Source organism: Canis lupus, chromosome 14 (genome assembly GCF_003254725.2).
Source record: "Canis lupus dingo isolate Sandy chromosome 14, ASM325472v2, whole genome shotgun sequence".
NCBI classification, from domain to species: domain Eukaryota; kingdom Metazoa; phylum Chordata; class Mammalia; order Carnivora; family Canidae; genus Canis; species Canis lupus.
The window spans coordinates 23,437,796-23,465,258 of NC_064256.1; the positions used below are offsets into that span (position 1 = coordinate 23,437,796).

Below are 27,463 nucleotides of genomic sequence, written 5' to 3' on the forward strand. Positions count from 1 at the left end.
CCCTCTGCCTGTGTCTCTGCCTCTCAGTCTCTCTCTCTCTCTGAATAAATAAATTAAAAAAAAAAAAGAAATTTTGGGTAATCTGTAAAGGAAATGGAAAACATGGTTCTGTTCCTGATCTCAGAAAAACTAAAATAGAGAATGGACAGAAAAATCTATACCTGCGAGTATGTGATTTTACTTTTCTTACTAGCAAGTCAGAGTCATTTCTTTTTTTTTTTTTTTTTTAAGTCAGAGTCATTTCTTGCACAGTTTGATCACTTCATTCAGCAAATGTTTGTTGGATGTCTGCTATGTGCCAGACACGGTGGGAGGCACTGGGGACACAGTGTTTAAAAAAAGCCCCACCCTTGAGAAGTATTATGGGAAGTGCTAACCTCGGGATACATACAGAGAGCTTTGGAACTTGTAAGACAATTTTTATCCTTAGTAGTTTGAAATAAGTTTTTTGTTCAGTCGAGACAATATGCAGAAATCAAGACAAGACTGGTATCTTTATTCTCTGAAGAATCGGGTATAATGAGATAGTAGTGGAATGTGAAGACAAGGACCATGCCACGTGCTTCTGCACGAATCAGGGGTGTGCACTGACACATGCACACGTAATGCTTGTTTGTCTTCCAGCCTTTGGAGATCCCGGACGGTCGAAGAGCCCCGCTTCCCGCTCACTACCGAAGCAGCAGCACGCGCAGCATAGACACTCAGACTCCCTCCGTGCAGGAGCGCAGCAGTAGCTGCAGCAGCCATTCACCTTGTATCTCTCCCTTTTGTCCCCCCGAGTCCCAGGATGGTAGCCCTTGCTCAACAGAAGATTTACTCTATGATCGTGATAAAGGTGAGAAGGAAATCATCCGCTTAGACAGCGGGTTTGTTGTAGGGTCTTGCTCATTATACTTTCTTTGTCTTAGACCATTACATCATTTTTTTTTCTTTTGTTGAACGGTGGGACTGTAAAGGATTGGTTAATCTAGGTTCGTTCGTTGGTTTCCCATACCCTCCCTTCTTTGTGACTCTCACAAACATCTTCCATAAATGTGTCAGAGAAGCACAGCGCATGGTTCTAACAGCTAATGAAAGCTATCAAATGGAGTGCATACAGCTTTACATCATATAACACACAGGTTTTTCCTCGCTATTGTCCAGAGCTAATGATGGTTATGGTAGAGTTTATATTGCTCATGTCTAAAGGTAGATTTTGTGACCAGATTGACTTAGGAGGAAGTAATTTCTAGATAATTTGGTTGGAAGGATGGGTATATTTTTTAACCAAGCAGGTAAAGTTTAATAAGTACCTACCAAGATTATCAGGGGTTGTTATGGTATGTAAATGAAGTATTAACTAACACCAATAAGCGGGCAGGACCTCTGAGATTTCTTGTTCCTTGCCAGGCCTCAGCTGTCTCCCCTTACTCTCCTGTCCTTGTGTCAGGCACTGGGCCACCACTTACCCTCTCCTTTCAGTTTCTGGCCTCCTCAGACCTAGACACAGAAGGCAACAAAGATGGCCCAGCTTCTACCTTCCCAGTTGCTTCCAAAGAAACACTGAAATTATTTAATCACTCAGTTACTGCTTCTCACCACAGAAAGAAATACACCGTAGGTGACTAAAATTTTAAAACTTCACCAGGTAAAGTTTACAGAATCTTATAGGAATTTTGTGGTCCTTGTCCTGATTTGACTGTCATTCCCGCTTATTTGTTTTATTTTGAGGTATTATTACATTTAAATTGCCAGATTTTAAGTGCTCAGCCCAATGAATTTTTACATATGTATGCACTCACAAAACTACTACCGAAATCAAGACACATCATTTTTAGCATCCCAGAAGGCTCCCTCAGGCCCCCTTCCTCTCTCCATCTGGAAGTAACCACTGTTCTGACTTCCATCGCCATAATTTAATTTTTCCGTGTTACTGTATTTTACAGAAATGGAACGGTGCGTGTGTATTCTTGTGTCTGGCTTCTTTCACTCATCATTATGCCTAACTCTCTGCTGAGATGTTAAATAGAAGTTACTCTGGACTTTGTCTTCTGCTTTTCTTTCCGTGGGTGGATCTCAGCAATCTCTGCTTGCTTTTCACCCTCTCATTATCATTATCGACAAGCCTTGTGTGCTCCCTTCCTCCGTTCAGGATGTACTGAAGGCAGTGCCATGCCATAGGCATCTCTCTGCTTTGGGCGGGAAGTCTCCATTTCGTAGAATGTCAGACTAGGAAACTTTTTATTTCACCAAAGCTTGCTTCTACTGGAGCATATGACTCTAGTCACTTCCTCACAACATTTACTATGGATGTTTCACAGGAAAGCCAACAAGAAAACACCTTGTATCTAATGGGATTTCGAAGATAATCGGAGATACTTAAAGAATGGTTCTATTCATTTAGGCTACACAGGTGGTAGATGGCAAGTCTGTCTTAATTCCAAAACCTGTATTCTGTGTTCGCTGTATCAGTTGCAAGGATAAGCACGGTTCAGGTTGACCACTTTTGCTATTTATTAGCACTTGTAGTTGGGCAAAGTCAAAATAGCAGTAATAATAAGGCTAGGCAATTAATTTCTGGAGTTTTGTTTTCTTCTTTCTAAATTTAATAGTGTGAATGATTGAGAGACATTGAACCAAAAAGGAAGTGTATAGGGAGATGATAAGTGAGTTCCACTCTGGTTAACTCGGAGATTGCCTTCAGGGCCTCTGGATGACGATGTTCAATGAGGCAGATAAATACATGGTTTCTGCATTGTAGAAAGGGTACTCACTTAGATCCTAAGTTTAAAACAGTATATGTTTTTACATAGAACATAGAACATATGTACGTTTAAGGTGTACAGTGGAATGATTCGATATATGTATATATCTGCAAAATGTTTACCACAATAAGATTAGTTACCATATCCTTCACCTCAGGTAATTACCATTTTGTTGTTGTTGCTATGGTGAGAACATTAAAGTTTGACTCCCATAGCAACTTTGAAGTATGCAAGACAATATTATTAACTACAGTTACCATGCTGTACCTTAGATCCCCAGGACTTATTCTTCTTATAACTGAATGTTTGGATCCTTTGACTATCATCTTCCCATATTCTTGGCCCCCTGGCCACCACTATCTTACTCCCTATTTCTATAAGTTTGATACTTTTAAGATTCCACATGTGAGGTCATACAGTATTTTTCTCTGACTTACTTCACTTACCATAATGCCCTCAAGGTCCATTCATGTTGTTGTAAATGGCAGGATTTCCTTTTTTACGGCTGAACAATATTCGTGTGTGTGTGTTTTATTTTCTTTATACATTCATTCATTGATGGCCACTTAAGTTATTTCCATGTTTGGACTAATATGAATAATACTGCAGTGAACATGGGAATGCAGGTGTCTCTTCAAGATAGTATAATAATCTGAATTCTGACCATTTCTTAGGTAACTTAGACCTTGTTTTAAGATTTTTCCTTTTTTTTCTATATTTTCCTTTGTGTCTTCTTATTCTTCCATACAAGATACTTGCCTGCATAATGTAAATGTATTTTTTTCTTATGTTCTTCTTGTTTGTTTTTTTTAATGTAAAATGAGAACATTGGTCCAGATTATCTCTAAGGCCAACTGTTTTTTTTCTAATAATTAAAAAATATTTATTAGTAAAGTAGGGTGATTATCCCTACCTGATATCATTATTGGGGTGAATGAGATATTGTAGCAAAGTACTTATTAGCACAACCATTGGTCCATAATAAACAATAGATTGTCCTGGGTGTGGCTAAATATGACTTTGAAAAAAATCTCTGCAGAAATTAAGGAGATCTCAGAATCATGTTAGACATTTTTCTGTTTTCTACAAGACTATTTCAGTTTGGGAATTAAAACACTAATTTCTTAATCTACCATATTTAGCTTTGAGCGTTACTTTGTGATTAAGATTAAGCTGAAAATTAAATGACCTTATATTACAATGAGAAGTTCTTAAATAAATCAAGTACTCTGTAAAGAAAAAATTAAAATAACATCTGCTTTTATATATACATGTATGTTTATATGTACACACATGTATGTATTTTAGGATCAGGAATGGAGGCTTATGTATTCAACCAAGTTTATACTTCCAGTTTAAAAAACATTTGTTGAACATAGACTGGATGTCAGGTACCCCACTGAGAGTAGAGAAATAGAGTTGAGTAAGATGTGATATCTATCTGTCTTTAAGGAATTTATGGTCTAATACGGAATAATAGCAGTATAAACAAATGATACACTATTATATAAGTGTGTATACAAGTATGTTCAGAATACTAAAGGTACAAAAGAGGGAGTTGTTTGATAGTTTCTGAAACCTACATATGTCATTTAAACTATAGAAGAGTCTCTTGACTCATTACTGTTCGAATTTTGTGTTTTCTTTAAAGATACTAATTCAGTCTTATAATTTGCACTTTCCAAAAAGAAAAAAATGGAAGTTATAGATTTTGAATAGGTTGTATTATTAACTATGAAAATAGAATTGATACTGTAATTTTGTAGTCAACTAGAATATATGTGGAATACCTACATATTTTGCAGTTATGCTAGAGAAATTTTTTTCTGTGCTAGAAAAGCTAGTTCAGACATTGTTAGGCACCTGGATAGGTATGCTCGAGAGGAGAGGGGGATAGCCATTATGAATGCATGCTCCCATGAGAGATGTACTGCTGGGCTGATTATTTTTCTATCACTCATCTGCAATATACTTATCCTTTTTCTGATTTTGCTAACATTATTTCTTCCTTTTCTTCATATATATTCTTTTCCATGAACCATATATAATTTGAGACCTATAAAATAATTTTAGTTAATTAGCATATTGATTTTTCTTTTCTTCTTTCTTTTCTTTTCTTTTTTTTTTTTTTTTTTTTTTTAAGTATATTGGTTTCTCTTTGGCTATTTCAATTGCAGTACTAAGATGAAAACATTCTGACTATTGAGAAAGGTCCAGCCATTAAGAGATTATTTTCAGGTTTGGGATTCCTTTTTTCTTTTTCTTTTTTTCTTTTTGGTAGGTTTTTCCAGTAACCTACAGACTAGAAGAGTAGCCTGGTCACATGTATAAGCTTGTCAGATTCACTAACCTAGTAACCACCATAGTTCCTACATTATGATCCATGTGGAGAACTCAGGATCCAGAGTAAGAACTCTCATCTTGACATCCTCAGAATATACCCTAAGAGTTAAGCTAATTTTTTTTTACATTATTGTGCCCAAAATGCAAGGGAGAAAAATAGTCCTTTATCTAATACAGATGGCAGCATCAAAATACTCTTTTAGCAGCTCTGCCAGCGTTCCTAATGGTAGTCAGAGTGGAGCTGGGCAGGCCACAAGATGTAGACTTGAGCCTGCCACTTATAGTTGATCTTTGGCACAGTTCACTTTGGCGGTTCTCAAATTCTGCAGTTTTGCAAGATATTGTGGAAACATTGATTATTCTAATTATGAAGTCAACTGAACCATTCTACTCAGGCCAACTACTAACAGTTATATTCCAAGAGTTCATAAATTGGGTACTTGGAACTTAAACTGTATTTTCCCACAAGAACAACGTATGTTATGTGGATGGAGATTCCCAAGGCCGATGCATAGAAACCTATTTACCTCATACCATGATTAACTCATAAATGTTAATATTCCCAAACTTTGAGTGTTAGGACTGAATACCCCCTGGTTGCAGGGGAGAAAAAAAATAAAGTATTATCTTGTTTTTTCTGGGTCTAGGACTGCCCCTAGTCAGACTTTTGAAAGAGACTCTTTTTGACATCATCTTATTCCTTTCTACTTACATTTTAATTTGATTTGCATTTATCTCTAAGGGCTCTTCTTTGACCTTTGCCCTTAACAGACTTTAACCCTCTATCTTCTAGAGAGCCCGTAATCAGCTGAGATTTTGTGGTACTTTTCTTTTTGTGTTTTATATTGTGAAAAGATATATGTTGGGTATACTTTTAGCCACTACATTTTAAAATCATTGCTTTTGAGACTGAGGCTATTTCTCTATCAAAAGATTCTCCTCGTATAGTTCTAGGATGCCTTATTATTCTAGAACAACCTCTTGGCTGTAAAATTACAAAGAGTATAGAGATAATAACGCTGGAATTATTCCATAGGTTAATGATGACCTATTCCAGAATCCTGTCCCTACATCATCTCCGTGTTTCTCTCTTTCAAGATAACATGTAAAATCATGTATATTCCCATTGGCTGACAGCACATGAGAAGCATCCAGTGAATTCCTGCTCCCATCCTTTAGGGAAATCTTCACAGTTGCACCAATGGCAGTGCTGTGCTAGCACTCTGGGGATGATGAGTCGTTCTTTATAATTCAGAACGAATTAATAAATATATATCTCCATTCTAATAGTTATAACCCAGAGTCTAGAATAGAAACAAACCAAACATGTATTAACATGCCTGCAAATGTATATTTCACATAATCTACTATTATCTACTTACTAGAATATAAGCTCCAGCAGGATCGGGTAACTTCATTTTGCTCATTGTTTTATCCTCCACAGGTAGAGTAGGGCCTACTAGCATGGGGTGTGCTTAGCAGGGATTCTTTTGAATATTCCTTTAGGACATTTTTTTTTTACGGTATGTCCATTTTTTAAGGGTATACTTTTATAGCTGTGTTGAACATCAGTATCTTTGTCTTTAGGTTGTTAAATAATATGTGTTAGGCTTTTGAATGTTCAGGAAGGGCATGATAAGGCCCTCCTCTGCTCCTCCTCCTCCTCCTCCTCCATCGTCACCAAAAAAACAAGACAGGAAAGAGAACTAAACAACTAAGATTAAATAATCTTTAATTAAATTAATTAATTTAGTGATAGGCCTTTGGTGGGGAGGAAGCCATGAAGTTCTAATTCTCTGTTGAAATTCTGGGAAAAGAAGTAAGTGCTAAAATCCATCTCCTTTTCCACTCTTATCATGACTAGGGAGCAAATAGGGTATCAACTAGGCCAGAGGAAAGGGGGAGGTATTTATTTTTTTCTCCCTGTTATCTTCTCTGCTGAGGAAATATCAACACATATGGGCTGTCCTTACACTGTATCTCCTTGTGAGGCTGATACAAGGCAAGCCTAATGAAGCCATTAGCTGAGCTGTAAGATTTTAATTAGAAGCATGTCATGTTAGACTGGAAAGAACTTGATTGATCATCTGGTTCCCTCCTCCTATCTCCAGTGAGAGCACTAGAGTTGAGATCAATCATCAAAACTTAGTGAGACAGAGAGCCTAACCGTAAGGAGCTCCAACTCTGGTGCAGCCAGGTGGAATCCCTGCTCTGCCACATACTAATTATGCACCCTTGGGGCAAGTTACTAAACCTCTCTGCATCTCAGTTTCTTCATCTATAAATTAGGGATAATGATGGTACCTGCCTCATGGGATTGTTCCAATGACTACATGTGCTCAGGTGATTTGACTCTTGTCATTTCTTGTAATATCACTGCAATCCTGTGAGTAGGGACAGTATTAGTGTTTTTAAGAAAGGGCAATCTGAGGCATAGAAAATGAAGTAACTTAAAAAAAAAAAAAAAGAAAATGAAGTAACTTTCCTAAATTCTTTGGAGTTCAACAGTGATCTTCTATAGGAACCTCATATGACTACTTGCTGCCCTTGCAGAAGGAATAGCCTTATACAGGCATTCAGCTGTGAAAGGGCCTGGTGTGTGGAGAACAGTCAGAAACTGTGGGTTTCTGAGGTGCGTGGTGGGGAGTAGAGAGCAGTCAGTAGAGAGGTAGAAAGGCCATTGTTTCATAAGGGACCTGGTAGGCCTTGCTAAGAGAAATGAAGGATCAAGCGAAGATCTTTGTCAGCTAAAGGGATGTGACCAGCTGTATCTTTAAAGGGTCCCACGCAGGTGGAACTACGCACGTGGAGAGAAGCAGCAGAAAGACAAGGTGCTGTTTGAATAGTTCATCCTGTGGTCTCCAGACTTGATTTATCACCCACCTTTTCAGCAGTTTCATCTGTTTGCCTGTTTCTAAGTTATGTATGTACTTAATTCAAACCACAAACTAAATATGTCCTAGCAAAGCATACTTTATTCTCCAAGATAGAAAGCAAGTATATAGGAATGTTCTAATATTCCTGCTGTCAGCAGATTGTTCTATGCCCCCATATTGGGAAATCACAGTTGCAGGGCAGAGCAAGATTGGGGGTGCAGAGGACTTGTGGGACAGGGACTAAAGAGGAGTCCACAGCACCTGGTGCCTGGTAGATGGAACGAGGTGAGGGAGAATGAATGAATGGCAGGTTCCAGTAGCATTCTAGTTTAGGAGATGGAGGGCACTGAGTATCAGAGAATGAACAGGCTCTAAGGAGAAAACAGGAATAAGTTTATGATTCCATGTTGGTTTCTGCCTCAAGACATTATACCATTCTTCTTTAGCAAGAATTGGGGTGGCCGAGTAAATACGGAGTTTTACATAATACAGTACGACAACATTTAAAGCATTTTGCTTTGCCTTCTATTGTGTACATAGTTAATTTTCAGTAAATATTTAAGTGAGCATTTAAAGTCACAGTGATTTTATTAGAAGTGTTTATTTTTCCCTGTTAGGATACTTTTTAGGAGCAGATTAATGTGAACAGCATATTTTAGTTTTTTGAAAACTAATGTCCCTGGAAAGATTTCTGTTTAAAAAGCTCAAGAATATGAAAACTAAGATTATGTCAGAATGATTTTCCTTAGATCCCTAATTATTTTTCAAGATATAAAATACTCTGTATTATCTGAAATTTATTTTCAGCTTAACCACTGTGATTTATATTTACAAGACACAGGATTTTAATCCATAAATTGGTTTGAGGACTGTGTGCAATGAAGTACTTTGCTTTCATTTTTAACTGCCATGTCAGATAGTCAAATTCAGAGTAAGTATCAATGACTCCAAGTCACATTTGGAGGTAATAATAGGTCCTATTCTGCATATCAGGATTATGATTGTGAAAGAAGTATTTATTGTGAGTACACAAAAATAAAGGATTATTATTATTATTATTATTAAATAAATGATTTGTTTGCTTAATTTACAAATTCTTATCAATTCAGTGATTACTTGGGGAACAATAAGCAGTTAAAACACCTCCCCCCATATGACAGATATCCAATTAATGGCACCAGACGTTTGGAATCTAAGTTAAGCCCAGTATTCAGAACACAATCTTATTTGTGCAAAAATATACATAGTGAAGGTTATGATGGTAGTTTTCCCTCCTTACCCTTTACTGAATGCTGGTCTAAGGGAGATCTCAGCTATAGCTGGTAGTCTTGTTTTATTAAAATTTTGTAACCCTCTCATAAAAGGTTGACTTTGAAATTTTAGAGACACCTTAGAGACTATTTGTAAAAGCCAAGTTTTCTCCTCACTCATTCCCAATTTGGTCTTGGAGTTAACGCATCTTCAATACAATCGTAATAACAACTGGTTCCACATTCTGTTGCCAAGAAAGGCTATGCAGTTTTGTGTTCCCTCCTGATTTCATTAGGCCATCAAACCACACTACAGCTCATAATTTCATTTCCTGAAGGAAAAGAAGTAATCTTAATACTAGAGTAGTAATTGTTTAGGTCCTATTTGGTCAATCATATTTCTAATCTAATTCTATTGGCTAACCTTAAATTATACTCCTCCTCTGTCATGGAGTATAGTTTTGATGGAACTCTACCCTCACTTACCCAGGCTCTTACTCTACTGTGAAGATAGAATAAGAAGGACATTCTACTGGTTAGGTCTCTGTAGAGGAATCCATAGAATCTGTGCTTTAGGCATTCATTTCATTTTCATTTCCAGATAATAGATTTCTATATGCTATAGGACGTCCTTATAAACTGGCAGAGTTCATGCCAGGCAGTCTAAACTGGGGAATCTGATATTGCAAATATTACCCCACTTCCCCACCAGATACAGAATCTTACCTTTATGTAGCCAAATAGAAGTAGAATGTGCAGATCTATTAAAAATAACTTTCCTGATGAGAGAAGGTAGAATAGGCACTTAATTTCTGAATGGTTCATCATTTTAAATTTGCAAACTAGGAATGGTATGTTCTTTCTACTGCTACAGTCATTTACTGAGAGCTCACTGTGTTTCAGGCACTATCCTAATTCTTCTACACATATTTTTCATAGCTATCATACCAGTAGTTTCATTTTACAGTTCAAAAAAGGGATCAGACTTTTACCTAGGTCATGGTGTTAGGCCTGGTAGAAAGCAGGCAAGGTAGCCTGACTCCAAACCAGTGTTTTGACCTTTTCGTGATTGGTTCTCAAATCAGGCGTTGCTTTAAAAGCATTTGGGGTTTTACAAAAAGAAATAAAAATAAAAATAAATTTTAAAAAAGCACATGCTGGGGAGGAGCTCTAGAGCTAATTAAATCAGCATATCTTAGGGATGAGGTCTGGACAATAGTATATATGTTGGTATTTTTGAAACATTTCTTGATGAGTCTAATGTGAAACCAGAGTTAACTGCTGCTCTATAATTACAGAGCTTGTTTTAGTACTAATTTCATTTAATTTAAGTGATCTGATAGTAGGAGATAAAGCACATTGGAAAACTTAGGGCTAAAACTCAACCATGGCAAAGATTTTACATACCTACCCACAAGATGACTTATCTGATTTTTTTTTTTTTTACTGGAATTGTGGGCCAGAAATATTTAATATACCAGAAATAATGAAGGCCATTATAAAGGAGAAATTTAGAAAACTCTTAAACTATAAAAGTACATGTAGTTAAAAATAACTGTTTTTATATGGAATTCCATTATTTAAAACGTCTAATTTTCTTCCAAGCTTTATTTCATTATCATGAATTTAAAAATATTTGACAAGCTGCTTGTATTTTAATGGTAAATATAATATATGTGTATAAGTATGATCTGTTAAAATAGCCAATAAAATATTTCTGTACCCCTGATTTTCAGAGTTGGGTGATTCTTTATAAAGATAGATAAGATTGTTATAAATACAGAAATAATCTTCTTTGTTACATCTAATTTTATTGACATTGGCTGTGATGTTTTAAGAACATAAAGTAACATTTAATGTGAACTACATGTCTAGTTATTTCCTACTGAGAAATAACAGAATGTGAAAATTTATCATGCTTGTGAACAGAAGGGATTGAATTAAGATTACCGTGAGACTTCTCATTTTGAATCTCCTGAGTGGGCATCTTTACCTCACATTTCTGTTCCTTTACTGAAAGGTTTATTAAATTCAATACAGAGTTCTAAATGAATCAGATTCCAAGTCTGAAATGGATAGAATAGATTGTTCATGTGAGTTGTTTTTATTTATTTTTTTTAAGATTCATTTATTTTAGAGTGTGAAAGAGTGTAGGGGGAGGGGCAGAGAATCTTAAGTAGACTCTGCGCTGAACATGAGGAAGAAACACTAATTTATTGTAGATGTTAATAGGAAGATAATCAGTTTTGTAGATTATCAGGGCTTGACCTCATGAGCCTGAGATCACAACCTGAGCTGAAACCAAGAGTCAGATACTTAATGACTGTGCCACACAGGTGCCCCTATCTGGGGTGTTCTTAAATCATGCCATTTTGTAAAGCAAAATAATACCTTGTATGTTAGAACCCTTAAAAATGTCACAGAATTTTAGTTAGGAGTGATAATTCCTTTAGTTATCTAGAAACTCAGAAAGGCAGTTGTGTTCAGTTATACAACTAGTAACAGAGCTGAACCCACAGATGAGGTGTCTCCATTCCCTATTCCTCTTTGTCATCTTCCAGATTGCATACTTATCTGAGGGAAAAACTCCAGTTGGACAAATCTGTTGATGGTTTCAATTTTTTTTTCAAGCCTTTTTTTCTTTCCAGACCACCAAGTGTTCAAATGTGTATGTGTGTGTGTGTGTATGTGTGTGTGTGTGTGTGTGTATATATATATATATATATATATATATATATATATATACACTCAACACCACCACAAACTCCCAACTTTTTTAACTGAACAGTCATATAATAGTACTGAATACTGTCTTTCTAGGATAGCAGCATGTTTATTTTTTATCTAACATGAATCAGCACCACCCCCCCCAAAAAAAAGAACAAGAGTGTTTAAGTGGGTAAAACTGTAAAAATATAAGCCTCTGAAATTAAAAAAAATTTAGGAAGAAACACTAATTTATTGCAGATGTTAATAGGAAGATAATCAGTTTTGTAGATTTCCCATCTAGCTTTAAATTCTGCGAGAGCCTTGAAGCCATTAATAAAGTCATGAGAGGAATCCTGCGGTAGGTCTTGTGACGTCATAGAGTAGAGCCCAGAAGACTGCAGCTGTGGCCAAGGTGACTTTTCTGACTTGCTCCTGAGGCGAGTCCTCACGGCTGTCAAGTCCATGGCTTCAGGCTAATTGTGCCCTCCCTGGGGACTGCTGTCACCAACAGGAAGGTCCACGGAAGCATCATGGGTCACCTCCACTTGGTCTCGCATTGCCTTTACAGGGCTTGTTGCTGCTCGGATGGGAAAGCGCAGCTGGGGTGTATTTTTGTATTACACGGAGCTGAAGGCCTTGTTCTCACCACTTTTTGATTGTGGACCAATCTTTTTGGTCTAGTCTCCCTCGAGTATAGAGCAGCAAACTCAGACTCTAGGCCAGCTGATGAGGTTTTGCATCCACCTAAGAGAGAAAATTATATTCTCCCTCTTGCCTACCCTTTAAGCGATAGAAGGCAAATGTCAAATCTAAGAAAATCCTTTAATCTGAATGGCACATGAAGAAACCGAATTTAATTTTAAGAACCATCCCTCCCAACAGACTATGTATAATCTGTAAGAATGCACGTAACAGTAATGATGGAGGAACTGAGTGGTGGTTTTCTAGGTTTCACAGTGATGTGGCCTTGTTATTCTGTAGGCAGTGGTTTCCCAGCCAGAATTATTGCCATATTTAAACATAAGCATGCATCTCCATTCCCAAGACTAACATAGATGCTCTTTGAATCATTCACCAAATACTCTAAGTGTGCCTCAAGAGTCTACTTTCTGAGCATATATTACAGTTCATTAATGATGATAAAAACATCCCTGTTACTCAGATTCTGAATGTTGTGCTGTGTTCTGTAGCCTAAACTAAAGCAACTCATCAAAATGGTGACAAATGTAATTATGGTGACCAATGCCATCTTTCAAAAATATACATAAAAATAATACATCTCAATAGATCGTGTGCTTAGTATTTTAGCAGTAGGGATTGGTTTGCATTAGGTCAGAATTTGTTTAAATGGGACTTTTGTATTTATACAGGTATGTTACTGACTTTAACAACTTGGCATCTTACAAAGATAATGACACATTTTGGTGGATTTGAATTTCCAAAATCCTTTGCCAGGTAGGAAAGGGAGAAATTACATATAGGTTTTATGACTTTTAATGAATAGACCATTTTCTTGGTCAAAAATATGAAGAAAACATGTTAGGTAGAGATGCTTTTAGATTTCTCATGCTTCTAGTAGCAAAAAGTACAAACTGCTGGAAAATTATTTTACATAAACATTTTAAAGGCAAAATTCTGAGCAAATTCTGTTTTTCATAGTGGGCTAAGGGAAAAGGACATTATGTGTCATAAACCTGTTTTGTCACCTGCATACATTTATTCATGGTGTTTAGTAAAAGTAAGGTTTCTGCTAAGAACATTTGTAATGAAGATCATTCCGCGTACTAAAATTTTCAATTAAATTGGTTGGACATTGAGAAAACATAGAGGAGCCTGTATTATACTCTCTTGTAATTCTTTTTGAATGATTTATACATATTACCCCATTCATTTACATTTTGAAATACATACTACTGTATTTGTTTTCAAGATTATAGCCCTACCTTATTCAAAATGCAGTTACTCGACCAAAATATCCTCTTTTTATGTTCTGTGGTACAGCAGATTACTGTTGCATCAAAGCTTTTATTTCTTAGAAATGTACTACATGAGAGTGTTAGTAATAGCTTTGCAATAAAGGAAGCTCTGTGGTGGAAGCAAAGGGGCCATAGTGGATAAACTGTGCAAAAGGCTGCTTGTTTGGAAATCAAACTTAATTTAAAAGAGCTTTCAATCACTAGTTAATATAACTGCTTTAAATTTACAGACAGTGGGAGTAGCTCACCGTTACCCAAGTACGCTTCATCTCCCAAACCAAACAACAGCTACATGTTCAAACGGGAGCCCCCAGAGGGATGTGAGCGAGTGAAGGTCTTTGAGGAAATGGCGTAAGTAATGTCTTTTCTATCAGCTGGGATCTGCAAAGCTGTAAAGCTTTTTATTGAGACCAGTTGATTACAGATGAATCAACTACTCCATCCAGCTGATAATGTGTTTCAAAACCAAATTATGAAAAGAGAATTGAATAGGCTGAAGGGATCTTAGTGGAGTATTGGAAATACATAAGCTAATACAAAGAAACTTGGAAATTCTTCCCTGCTGCCTAAAAGATCTATTTTTAATCACTAAGACTTTTCCTTTCAAAAGCTCTATTAATCTGGATGGCTAACAAGAAGGCGTTTAGCGGCAGTTAACATCCCGAGTGTGACTGGCCTTAGGACAGCGATCCCACAAGCCAGAAGGAAATGAACTTGTCTCCCTGTAGACACATGCAGCATGTGTGCTCCTTTAATGTAGACTTCTCATTCACAGATTTTTTTTCTTTTTGAAATGAGGTGTGCATAAATTAGAGATTAAAGGAAAAGAGGTTCATGCTCTAAATACCTGGCAGAGTAGCTAAAAAAAAAAAAAGACTGTATGGCTCTTGGACTCACTCATCCCTTTGTCCCAGTGCACGACTGGGGGAGGCCGCTGTACTCTTGCAACCTGGGAAGGGACAGAGACCGGTCTTGCAGGAGTTGATGGCTTAGTTCCTGGGAATGAGAGGAGAGGAGAGGCTTGAGGACTCTGCTCTGTTGGGCTGACTGGCTCTTGGAAAACTATAGAAACTTTTTTATTTTTCCCTGATCTGTTGTTAGACGTATGTATAGTAATACAGAAAAAGGAGGAAATGCTTAAAACCAAATCTATGGCTGGGTAATCCCTGTCCCATTACACTTTTCCTTAACAGAAAAGGTCATTGTAACCTTGCATAATCCTCAACTATAACATAGGACATTTTTCCATCTTCCTAAATGATTGAAAGCAAATGAATGGTCTCTGAAAAAATGTGCCCAGTCTTTTTGAAAATCCTTTAGTCTCAAATACCACTCAGTGCTGTGTACATCAGTAGTCTGTCAGCTGACTTGTGCTATGGAAGATGTTTACCCCTCTGTCTACACTTAACTCATTCCCTGCCATTCACATCGTAGCCGTTGTAGAGAACTCCAGCTAAGTCAGAACGCTTGGAAATTTTGAGTGATTGTAAATGTCATTTTGTTTTATGGTTTTAGGTCTCGTCAGCCTATCTCAGCCCCTCTCTTTTCATGTCCTGACAAAAACAAGGTTAATTTCATCCCAACCGGATCAGCTTTCTGTCCTGTAAAACTTCTAGGCCCTCTCTTACCTGCCTCTGACCTGATGCTCAAGAACTCTCCTAACTCTGGCCAGAGCTCAGCTCTGGCCACTCTGACCGTCGAGCAGCTCTCCTCCCGGGTTTCCTTTACGTCTCTTTCTGACGACACCAGCTCGGTGGGCACCATGGAGGCCTCTGCCCAACAGCCATCCCAGCAGCAGCAGCAGCAGCAACAGCAGCTCCTGCAGGAACTGCAGGCCGAGGAGCACCTCTCTGCTCAGAACTATGTGATCATCTAAAGCAAAGGGGGAGCTGGCCTCTACCCTACCTTCACGGATTAGGAACTAGACCTCAGACATCTTATCTGCATGGAGTGACAAACTTTCTGAACACCACCACCACCACCACCACCAGAATACTTATCAGCATCATAAAGTATCTCTCAACACTGATCTTGGCAGGGACGGAACTCCTATTCGGCAGTTTTTGTGGAAAGCAGTGATGCTTGCAAAATGTGTGTGTCATTCAGCATTCTCAGTGGAGACTATGCATTTCATAGTATGTCTGACAGATTAGTACCGTGTCCTGTGTTTTGTTCCAGATTCTTCAGTATAAATAAGCTCTATATCAAAAAGTTGCCTGTCTAAATAGAAAATGTCTTGCTGTGTTTTGTCCTATGGAAAATACTGTACTTCAGGATTATGTTTACAATTGATCCAGGTGTTTGTTTCTAACTTCTGTAATACATACAATGCAAAAAATAATAATAATAATAATAATAATAATAATAATAATAATAAATGGCCACAACAGTTGCACAGTGCCCACCCCTATGGCCTAGCTTCAGGTACTTCAGTTGAAGTCTAAACTCAGGTAACTTGGAATGTATATCATATTGGGATATTAAATATTTCACAGCTAAAAAGCTAAAGAGGGAACATCACTCTTTTGCCTTTCCTTATTTTATGCATTTCCCTTTCCTCATTACATTCCACATTCTTAGAATAAGAAGTGCATTCAACCCTAGGAGAACAATAATCCTGGACATGGGTGAACATGAGGAGAACCAGCAAATCTGTGGTGTCTGACATCACTTTTGTCATGAGGTTACGAGTTAAAACAACTGTTTAATTCAGCATTTCAACATGTGTAAATGTGGCTTTTTTTTTTTTTAAACAAGTTCAGGTGTTGCTCAGTTAATGACTGTTACAACGTTGCAAATGAAGTGTCTCCAGTACCAGGCTGTACATAAACATTCCAATTGCGTGTGATGGAATTTAACAACAAGAAAGCCTAGGTTTAAAACAAGAAAGCCTAGGTTAGATTGCAAAACAAGTGAACTTTCACGGGGGATGGCTGAGATTTTTTGTTGATGTTGGCCACCAGGGTCATGAAATGCTCTCATTTTAGCTAAAGGCATATTGATGTTCAGTTTCTCTCTCGGAAGTTCTTTAATTTGCAGGTTTACAAATAACACACTTTTGGTTATTGTTTTCCTTAAGCAGTGGAGGTGCATGAGTTGCGTTCATGTGGAGAGAGAACATGTGGTCTCAGAAGTAAGGCAGCACAGGGAAGCAGGTTGCTTGGTGACTTAGAAAAGCAGTAGTTTGCGACTGCCTCTTCAAGCCTCTCCTCACAAGATCATGACTGGTTCTTAGTATTTCAGATGTCTAAAGTAAAGCATAAGCTCAAGTAAATTGCCTTGAACTTGCAGACTTGACCTGAATTGTCAACAGCGTTGTGTGAAGAGAGCCCCAGATATTCCCCCCCTCCCCCCCCCACCGACTGGTCAGTGGAAGAGCCCAACTCTCAGACTTTGTTATCTACAGCACAAAGAGAGTCTCCAGAAGCAAAGGGAAGTTTTTGTATCTTTATTCCATTGCTTTCAGTTCAATAAAGCATAGAGTTGTTTCATCTGTACCTACAGTATATGGCACAGTTTTCTTAAGAATTAGGGGAATAAGATGCCTACAGTTACAGGAACGTTTCAGTTCCCTTCAGTCATTCCTCGGGATTTCTTTGTTTTATTTTCTAAAGAGGTTGAAGAAGGAAGAGGTGATAGAGAAGAAAGCAACACCATTGATTTTTTTTAAGAAATGATATATATATATATATATATGTATGTATGTATATGTATATGTGTGTGTATGTATTCTGTGTATTATTTTGTCATGATCCCAATTATCTTCTTTCCACCAAAGTTTGCAGTAATATTCTCTCCTGAAGGTGCATTCTGGCTCCTTTAAATTAGTCAGTGTTATATTGTAGGAGACTGTCATGGAAAAGGACTCAGTTTACTTTTGCCATTTTCACAGGGGAACCTTTTAAAACAATCTCTTCAGCAGCAGACACCTTTAACCCTAATAATCTCAGGCCTTGATGAAAATACTATATTTTGTAGATTATGGTTAAAGGGAGAAAATTATTAGTTCTGTAAGATAAATATGAGCTCCATTAACTTCTGATATCTGGTTTAGCATTACATAATGTGTTGATCTTAAGCTCTGCTTTTGTCCAAATACAATGCAATAGTTGATATCAATATCAATTTCTGAAAGATGGACTGAATGCTTTTTTGGTGATGAAATCTGATGTATGATATTTATAGTGACATGTGCTTTTATTTTCTCATGAGAAACTAAATATTAATTGTGTTGTACATTTGTTCTTAGCATATATTAAAGTTTTGAACCAAATGTGTTAAAGCTTCTGCTTTGCCATGTAAATTTCCCAGAAGTTGTTGAGCTCAAATGTATCCTACATCCAGCTGTAGAAATTTGTCAGAAATTGTTTAAATTTTGTATATAGTTGTACTGTTTAATTCTAGCCACTGCGCTGAACAGTATTCGAGTTACCATACAATATGGCTTTACACAAGGAAATGTGTGGCTTTTGTTTTGTATTTTTTCAGTATAGAAGTTCCTGTGTCTTATTTAAATAAAGTTATTAGTAAAACTGGAATAGTCCACATATGTCTTTGGAATGACTGGGTCGTTAGCCCCTTGCCTGACAGAGATGGACTCCAGTCAGGGTGATGGTGATATCCAGTGCTCACTGAATTCTGACCTGCATCTCTGGCACTAGAGGGATTCTGACTGCATCACATTCCCACAGCCTGGTTGCCTCTTGACATGTCATTTAAACACTTTCCATCACAGGATAAGAAGCTGGGTGACTAAAGTTCCCAGTAACTGTCCTCACATCTTTATTTTATACCGAAGAATTCTTTATGGAAGTAATTTTTTTTTTTTTTAGGATTTTCATCTATCTATTCATGAGAGACACACACAGAGAGAGAGAGGCAGAGATATAGGCAGAGGGAGAAGCAGGCTCCATCCAGGGAGCCCGATGTGGGACTTGATCCCAGGACTCCAGGATCATACCCTGGGCCGAAGGCAGGCGCTAAATCACTGAGCCACCCAGGGATCCCCAAAGTGGGGGTATTTCTTGCAAAGAAAACTGCAGCAAAGATTTTTAAAGATGTTTTGCTCTTTATTTTGCTTTAGGTTCCGGATAAGAGGAAGAAAACCTTAACAAAGGAATGTTGATGTTATGCCCAGTTATCCAAATAGGGTCATGATAGGCCCCATGATGGCCTGAGAGCGAAAACAAACCACTTTGAGAAGTAATTTACTAGCAGAGTGTTGTTCTTCATTTCTGAAGCACATCTCATCAAAGAGGTTGATAAGATTTTTCCTTTAAAATTAACCTAAAAATGACAAGTGGCTGTGTTTGGGGCTGGAAAAAAAAAAAAAAAGCAAAGCATAACTTTTTAAATGGTAAGATTTATCAACCATCTTCTGGAGGATGATCCATAATTTAGGCAGAAAACTATGCATCTTCGATTAAAAGTTCCATTGCAGGGGGCTGTGAAAGGAAAGTGAAATTCTCAATTCCATCTCTGCTTGACTCGGTCGCGGCAGCTTAATATGAACAGCCCTGGGGAACAAGTCAGTATCTGCAACACCTAAAGAACACGGAGGGAGAAATATATACATTATATATATATGCTTAGCCTTATGTTAGTTGAAAATAATCACTTGAAGTTTATTTATGAATATTGCAAAATAAACCTTCGCCCCCACCCCTTCCAGCCCTGAAGTTCCATTATTCCTACACATTCCCGCACTTCCTGCCTTCAACCCTCTCTGAGGCACTCACAAGTCTTTTTTTCCCCTCTACACACCTTTAGCAAACTCGGGGCTCTTTGGGAGCTTTGTGAAGATGGGTCCTTTTATTCATAGCGTTCCAGACCCAGAATGCTATAATCTAGCCCCACAGTTCTGGTTATGTAGAGGACGTTTCCTCTCAGACTTCCCGCCTCCTCTCTGCTTCCTTGATGAACTGGAATGAAGACCCTGTCTTGTCCCGTGTTGTACCACATCAGCTTTTTTCCTTTACATTCCGATTCTTCCTTTTTTCCCAGAGGACAGCTGGGATTCTAGGTCCTCAAGGGTTTCCCGCTACCTAAATCTCTCAACATTTGCCTGTCTTCCTGTTACCTCGCTGCTAAATTTCAAGCTGCAGGTCAGACAGCTATGTCTGATGGATGAATTTCATTCGAAATGGGATTCTGATGCCATGGAAACACAACCGTGTAGCACGCTAGACCAGGGGCCAGCCAACTCCTGTCTGTGGCCAATTCTGCCCCACGCCTGTTTGTGTAAATAAAATCTTCCTGAAACTAAGCCACACTATGTATTGCCTATGGCTATTTTGCAATACAGGGGCAGAGTTCAGTAGTTGCAATAGAGACAGTCTGGCCCACAGTGCCTAAAATAATATTTTACTCTCTGGTCTTTCACAGAAAAAATGTACCGACCTTTGCCACAGACCAAAGAGCAAACTGGATATAGGTAACTTGCACACGCGGTTATTGTTAAAATATGTCCACAAATTCTTTGATACCCCTCTCTTTGGTAGAGCTTCATTTTTCTCCCCTTGAAGTTCGTGGGCAGGACTTGCTTATGAGTGGGATAGAGCAGTGATGGGCTGTCACGTCCAAGGTCAGGATGTAAAGAGACAGGCTTGTGTCCTGGGTGTGTACTCTCGTGGATCCCTGGCTATGGGAGAAACTGTGTTGCAAGGACACTCAGGAAGTCTGTGGAGAGAGACCCACGTGGCAAGTAGCTATGGCTGCCAGCTAACGAGGAACTGAGGGCCCTGCCAGCAGCCGTGTGGGTGAGCTTGGAAGCAGATCCTTCAGCCCCGGTTGAGCCTTGAGATGACTACAAGCCCAGCCAGCAGCTTGGCTCTGCAGCCTCATGGGACACCGGGAGCCAGGCCTGCTAAACCACGCCTGGGTTCCCGACACTCAGAGACCGTGGGAGATAAGTAGTGCGTGGTTTCAAAGTGCTGAGTCTGGGGGTGATCTGTCACATAGGCTTGGACAACGACTACATCGTGGCGACTGCCCTGTGTGCCTCTCCCCACGCACGTCCACCTGTTAAAGCCAGCAACATCACCTAGGGTCTTCCTATGCCATCCTGTCCCCTGAGTTCAGAAAACAAAGCTTTTCAGAATGAACACTTACTGGGGAAAAAAGCCCGGTTGGACTAGGTTGAAGACGAAGCTTCCTCATGCAGGATTTTGTTACTCAAACTCACAAGGTAAGTATACTATATGTGCCTAAAAATTATCTTGTCTAATATTAAACCATCTTATCTAAGACAACTACTGGGGAAAATTAAACCCTTGCGGAAAAGCACCCCCTATGGAAAATGATGCAAGAAGAGGTGAGATAGGTGATCGGCTTTCAACGCTGGGAAAAAAAGAAAAAGCAGAATCTCAAGAAAATGAGAAATACTTCCACCTCGATGGAAGGCTGGTGAACCATTGGTTCTGAGATGGCCTATTCCATTTCACAGGTGTTTGCATCTCCCAAAGAAGAGAGGAAAATTGTTTGAAAGGTTCCAGGTCAGTTTGGTGACGGCCCCTCCCATTTAAAACAGCCATTTTCTTAACACTAAGATTTTGAATAATTAGATCACTTTTCCTACAAATGATTTTCTGATAACAAGGAATGGGTTCCCTTTCACACTATAAATTCAACGCAAGTCTTGGCATCAGTTTTAAGAATGACTTTGATGACATTCCTTTAGCCATAATTGAGTAAGATCCCATAGGCAGTGGATGTTATTTCAAACCACTGTCTGGAAGCAAGCGGGATAAAAGGTGGATGTACGGCTCCACAAGGACCTGTTAAATGGGGAGGAGGGTTCATGCGGGAAAGGCAAACCATTTCTCAGGTTTTCTATTCCACTTTGTAAAGGAAAGGGGTTACACTCAAGGGACAAAAGTTAACAAAGGACACTGCTCATGTGCTGCAATAAACAGCCTACCATTTTTCATATGGACTGAAATCAAGGCAGACAGGGTAATCTTAACTCACTCTCCATCTGCCCATTTGATTACAGACAAAAACCTGGTGTGGTCTCTCCTGCTTCCCTTCCCTGTGGCCACCCTGGGAGCTATTGTATGGTTCCTTTTCCAATCCCCGATCCTTTCTCCCTATCACTCCCCTAAGTCTGTGACGGTCCTGCTGGAAGACAGTCACATGGGGAGAGGGCCTGAAGATGGTTACACCTGTGAAATACGGCCTATGGGAAAGGGGAAGAGAGTGCCGAGATGAGCTTTCACAATAATGTGTCCTTTTGAAATATCTACTTTTCTTTTTCTGGCAATGAGTATGTATTCCTTTTGTCACATTTCATAAAAGACAAGCAAGCAACATGACCTTCTTTCTGCAGCACGGCTGGCCATCCTCTTCCCTATGTCCACACCCACCTTCTCACCAACCATCATCATCCAGTCTGCAACAGAAAGTGGATAGGACTGACTGCTTCTCATAGTCCCTAATAAAAAGGCAAGGCAAAATTCAAGGGAAGTGATCAACATCAATATAAATGTTTAACCTCACTAGTAATCAAAGCAATGCAAAATTAAAACAATAATTTGTTGCCTTTAAATTGGCAAAGATTAAAAAGAAGGAGGATATTCGGTGCTGAGGGGGTGGTAGGGGTATTACAGTCACTCTCACATCTATTAGAAGAATAAATTGTTACAACCTTTCTGAACAAGAACTTGGCAGCATGTACCCTAAGGGATGAAAAGCCCGTTACAAACCCATGTGACCTCTTAGTTTTGTTAAAAAAAAATATGTGAGTAAAAAAAGACATGAAGAATGTATAAAAATTAATAGTGGTTATGCTTAGGTTGTGGATAATTTGTCTTTAACATTTGCATGTCTGTTTTCCTAAGTTTTCTTAGAAACCTTATAATTTGAGAGAAAATGCACCTTAATTTCTAGATATCAAGGGGGGGGGAGATAAAAGGAAGGATATGGCAACAAAAGATTTCGTTTTAATAGAAAGGAGCTGCAGATCTCTTAAAATCAAGGTAGCTGGAGTGAAGGCCTGGTAGAGCAAACTCTGGTTCAATGAAAGAATCCAAACATACATTTAGTATCTTTCCCTTGCCACTTTCCCAGAAAAAAAAAAAAAAAATGGGCCCAACACCCTCATGCTCAAGTATATAGGATTAAATTATTTAAGCCTCAAATGGCATTTGGGTAAGTCTGGAGTTGTAGTCAGAGGACACAGCATTCCCTCCTGGAGTGTGGCCCATGCTATCTACCCTCTCCTCAGTTGAGATGGATTTATGAAGTGGGCACCAGAGAGCACAGAAATCTGTATTGTCACTTATACTTCTTTTTTTTTTAATATTTTATTTATTCATGAGACAGGGAGAGAGAGAGAGAGAGGCAGAGACACAGGCAGAGGGAGAAGCAGGCTCCATGCAGGGAGCCCGATGTGGGACCCGATCCCAGGACTCCAGGATCACGTCCTGGGCCAAAGGCAGGCACTAAACCACTGAGCCACCCAGGGATCCCCTCACTTATACTTCTTGAACTGCCTCATCTAGAAAACTGTAGAAACCTGAAAATGGCCAAGAGATTCTTCTTGAATGTGATTCAAATTTTTCAATACACTCTTTATTGAGAGTTGTTTAATCTCGTTTTACAGAAATTGCCTGAGGTGGATGCATGTGAGGTGGATGTTGACCAGCACTGTATTAGAGAAGATTGGGGATCTAGGCCCTAGATGAGCTGCAGTAGATTCCTTGGCTTGAGAATCACCAGGGTAGGATTTGGCTCCTCCTATGATCTTTGAATCTGTAACTGGCATAAGCCCATGGGGCAGGAAGCAACTTGAAGGTTCAGACATTTGCTTATTTCTCCTTCTTGGTAAGTTTCTCCCCCTTACTCACCAAATTGAGTCTCAGCCCTTTGCCACTTGTGATTTCGGTCAGCTGGCAGGCCACATCTGGGTAGAACCCTGTCCCTCCCGACCGCTGGAAGCCAGAGGCAGTGTAGCATAGGGGAATATGGTCCAGGTCTGACCATCAGACAAAATGATCCTAGAAGTTTCCATTTGTAAAACAGCGCTAAGAATTCTCAGCTCTTGCCATAATGAAACAACCCAGGCTGGGGGTGCTTAGACAACAGAAATTTATTTCTCGCAGTTCTAGAGAAAGGAAGTCCCAGATCAAGGTCCAGCAGCATCTGGTTTCTAGGAAAGCCTTTCTGTCTTGCAGATGCTTTGTCCTCACGTGGTCTTTCCTCTGTCTCTTAGGACACTATCCTGTCAGATGGGGCCCCCACCCTTAGCACCTCATTTTACCTTAATGCCCTCCCAAAGCCCTGTCTCCAAATACACTGAATTTTGGGGGTTTACAATATATGAATCAACAGCTCCAACATCTGAATCTTGGGGGAGACACAATTCAGTGCAGGGCAAATACCTACCTTTCATTAGGAAAATGCAAATTAAAACCACAATGAGATACCACTTCATGCCCACTACGATGGTTATAATCATAAAGACGAGTAACTACAAGTGTTGGTGAGGATATGGTGAAATCAGAACGCTCACATACTGCTGCTGATCCTGTAAAATAGTGCAGCCACTTTGGGAAACAATCTAGCAGTTCCTTGAAAGGTTAAGAATGTGACCAGCAATGTTCTTCTTGGTGTAGACCCAAGACAGTAAGAACATATGTGTACACAAAAATGTGTACACAAATGCTCACAGCGGCATCATACATAATAGCCAAAAAATGGAAAGAATTCTAATGCCCATAAATTTAATGACTGGATAAATGTGCTAGAGCCATACAACTGAATAGTAGTGACAAAAAGGAATAAAGTACTAATATGTGCTACAATGTGGCACATTTTCACTAAGTGAAAGAAGCCAGTTACAAAAGATCATCTATAGGATTCCAGTCATATGAAATGTCCATTACAGGCAAACCCATAAAGGCAGAAAGGAGATTAATGGTCACCAGGGTCTGGGGTAGGGCAGAATGGGGAGTCATTGCTAATGGGTACAGAGTTCCTCCTGGAGGTAATGAAAAGTGTTCTGGAATTGGATAATGGTGATGGTTGTGGAATCTTGTGAATATACTAAAAAATCACTGAGTCATATACCTTAAAAGAAGAAATTTTAAGGTATTTGAATTGTAATTCAAAATTAGAACGCAACATGGCAAAAAAAATTCCTACTCTGTAGGGTAATTAAGAGGATGAAAGGGACTTATGTGTCCCTAGCACAGTGCCTGGCATAAGGCTCCCCATGGATAATAGCTGTTTTTATTTTCCATAGTCCATGTGGCATAAGAAATGTGAAGGTGATAAAGCCATAAACATGGTTCCACTGAGCCTAAAATCTGTCTCTAATGTCCTCAGGGACATTCAGTGGATGGCCCTACTTCTTCCTCTGCTGTTCACTGTCATCTGCATCTCTCCTCACCTTCAGTAGGTGGGTCAGGCATCCACCCCCGGCTGCCAGGCAGAAAACCCGAGTGTGTGCCTCCCACCTGGTTCTCCCAAAGCCTCCACGTCTTCCCTGCTCAGCGTGCACCTATGTTCCCAGCTCCCTTTGCTTGCTTACCTGGAAAGGCGAGGCCAGAAGATCGGACACTTCAGGCTTCAGCCTGGGCCCGCTCCCATCTTTTCCAGGTGCTTTGTCTTTAACCACAGGCCTGGTTTATAGGGCGGAAAAACCAGCCTGTTTGGTTCTGGGCTTCTCTCACCCCAGGCTCGCCATTGAAGCCCAAGCTAAAGAAGCCAGGGTTCCCCCTGGGGCTGGTTCTGAGGGCAGGTAACAGATGGGTAGCAGAATGCAGGTAGCAAGAGCTCGGGGTAGTGGTGGTCAGGATTTGTTCTCTCCCTGCTAGCTTCTTCCTTTCCAGCTGGAGCCAAAGTCACAGCTCACCCAGGACGGCAGCTCCTTTTGGCAGGATAAAAATACCCCTCAGTTTGACTGCTGAGGCCCTCGCATGGCCAACTCAGCCATCCAGGGCCAGGAGAGAGGAAACAGTCCAGGATGGTTGTGACTTCCCTGCAGGGAAAGGTGGCCAGAGGAACCTCCTGCTCTCTTACACATGCATGAGACAGGCTTTTAGTGCTCAGAGGAAGTTCCAGTCACATCCACACCACCTGCGTCAGCCTGAAACCTGTGATTAGCATGATTCTGACTTTTATTGTTCATCGACCCCTTTGAGAATTTATGGAAGCTCTGGACCATTTCCTCAGGAAAAAAAAAAAAATCCACAGAGGTGCATTTTCACACGCAAAAATTACATATCTCGGAGGATGAACAGAACTCTCGAAGTTAAGAGGTCCATAAATTCCTGGACCAGAATAGAGTTTATAACAGGGATGAAAGAGTTTATAACCCAGCCATCGGAATAGCAATGAACTGTAGGAAGAGAATGGAAGCAAGGGTGTTGATCTGTCAAGTGCTGAGTCTTGAGAAAGCCTTCTGTCTGTGCCGGAACAGGGGTATGGCAAACGATGCTCTAACTGTGGTAATGACGCTTGGGGCACCACAGATCAGGTCCAGAAATACCAGCAAGGAGACACCCCAGACCAAAATCAGTAAAAGAGCTCCCTGGGAAGAAGCTGAAAAAGGAAGCCTCGGCTGATACATAATCCGGCCTCTACTGATGAGGCATTTCTAAAATCAACTGCCTTGGATGGCAGAAGGGTCTGGATGCAGACCTGTGTCCGATTTCAGAGGTTTCCTGAGCACTTTTCATCGGCAATCTGCTAGGGCAAATTTTTAAAAAGTTGCTTACCCTATTGCAAAGGCCAGCCAGCAGTTATCCAACACGGATCTTTCCCTGGGGGCATAGCCCAGAAGTGGGAGAAGGTGCATCTCATTGTGTTTTTGGTCGTACCGCGGAAGTGCTGCAAAATGTCAGGCAGTAGGAGCAGGGAAGAAAGGAAGAGATTGATCAAGAACCTGTGGATCAGAGTTCAAAGTTAATCACGTTCTCCAGGAGAACACCGCTTCAACGAGCACAGCCAAATGCTTGAGAACTCTACAAATGCAAGCATTTGGGCATGTTGAGAACAGTAGGGCCCTCGGGTCAGATTTCTACTAATTAATTGTCAGAAGGCAGGATAGGTATTTTAAGGCCAAAAGTTCTATTTTCAGAGGAAAATACAAAGTGGTGCAATCGACTCAACAAGTTTGGAGGAGCAGCAGCAGAGCAGGGATGCCCGCGCGGACGAAGCGACTTGGGCCGATTCTGTGGTCTGGCCGCTACCGGCCTTGTCCTCTGCTCCACTGTGGATTGGTCCATACCGGACGTCTTGCCTGCTCGGTTCCTGACGGCTCAGGAGGCTCCCGCCACTTTACAGGAACCGTGTGCATTGCTTCTGCGAATTCTGGCGTGGATGCTTTGGTAACTGACATTGTTTCATACCGTCACCAGCTGGAAGCAAAGGCGGGAGAAGCCGATCAACTCGGACTCCCCTGTGGGTGAGAAGCTACTGCGCCGGGCCTACCACCCCGGCTTCCCGAGCTAGTCAGCCCAGACCAGGGCGTCCTGCCGCTTAGGGCTGAGCTCCTAGCGAAGACCACGTCGCTCGCAGCAGAGCGGGAGCCGGGACTGCGTGGAAGGGCCCGCGAGGGTGTG

General features: G+C 39.9%; 1 protein-coding gene and 1 long non-coding RNA gene across 4 annotated transcripts in view; one reads left to right on the forward strand and one right to left on the reverse strand.

Annotated features, from left to right (window-relative positions):
- Nucleotides 1–18,436, forward strand: part of GLCCI1 (glucocorticoid induced 1) — a 100,377-nt gene extending 81,941 nt beyond the window's left edge. For both annotated transcript variants that reach the window (XM_025471244.3, XM_025471245.3), the window contains exons 6-8: nucleotides 625–835; nucleotides 14,129–14,249; nucleotides 15,414–18,436. In XM_025471244.3, coding sequence (XP_025327029.2) covers nucleotides 625–835; nucleotides 14,129–14,249; nucleotides 15,414–15,774 — 693 coding nt within the window. In that variant the 3' untranslated portion in view covers nucleotides 15,775–18,436. The remainder of the gene's footprint in view (nucleotides 1–624; nucleotides 836–14,128; nucleotides 14,250–15,413) is intronic.
- A 531-nt stretch (nucleotides 18,437–18,967) lies between these two features.
- Nucleotides 18,968–27,454, reverse strand: LOC112674854 (uncharacterized). 2 transcript variants are annotated; one of them, XR_003145614.3, is made up of 3 exons: nucleotides 26,618–27,454; nucleotides 22,212–22,329; nucleotides 18,968–19,442 (listed from the first exon to the last, which is right to left on the reverse strand). It is a non-coding gene; the product is annotated as an uncharacterized LOC112674854 (long non-coding RNA). The 2 variants fall into 2 exon arrangements; XR_003145613.3 differs by lacking the exon at nucleotides 26,618–27,454 and adding an exon at nucleotides 25,429–26,595.
- Nucleotides 27,455–27,463: the final 9 nt, after the last annotated feature.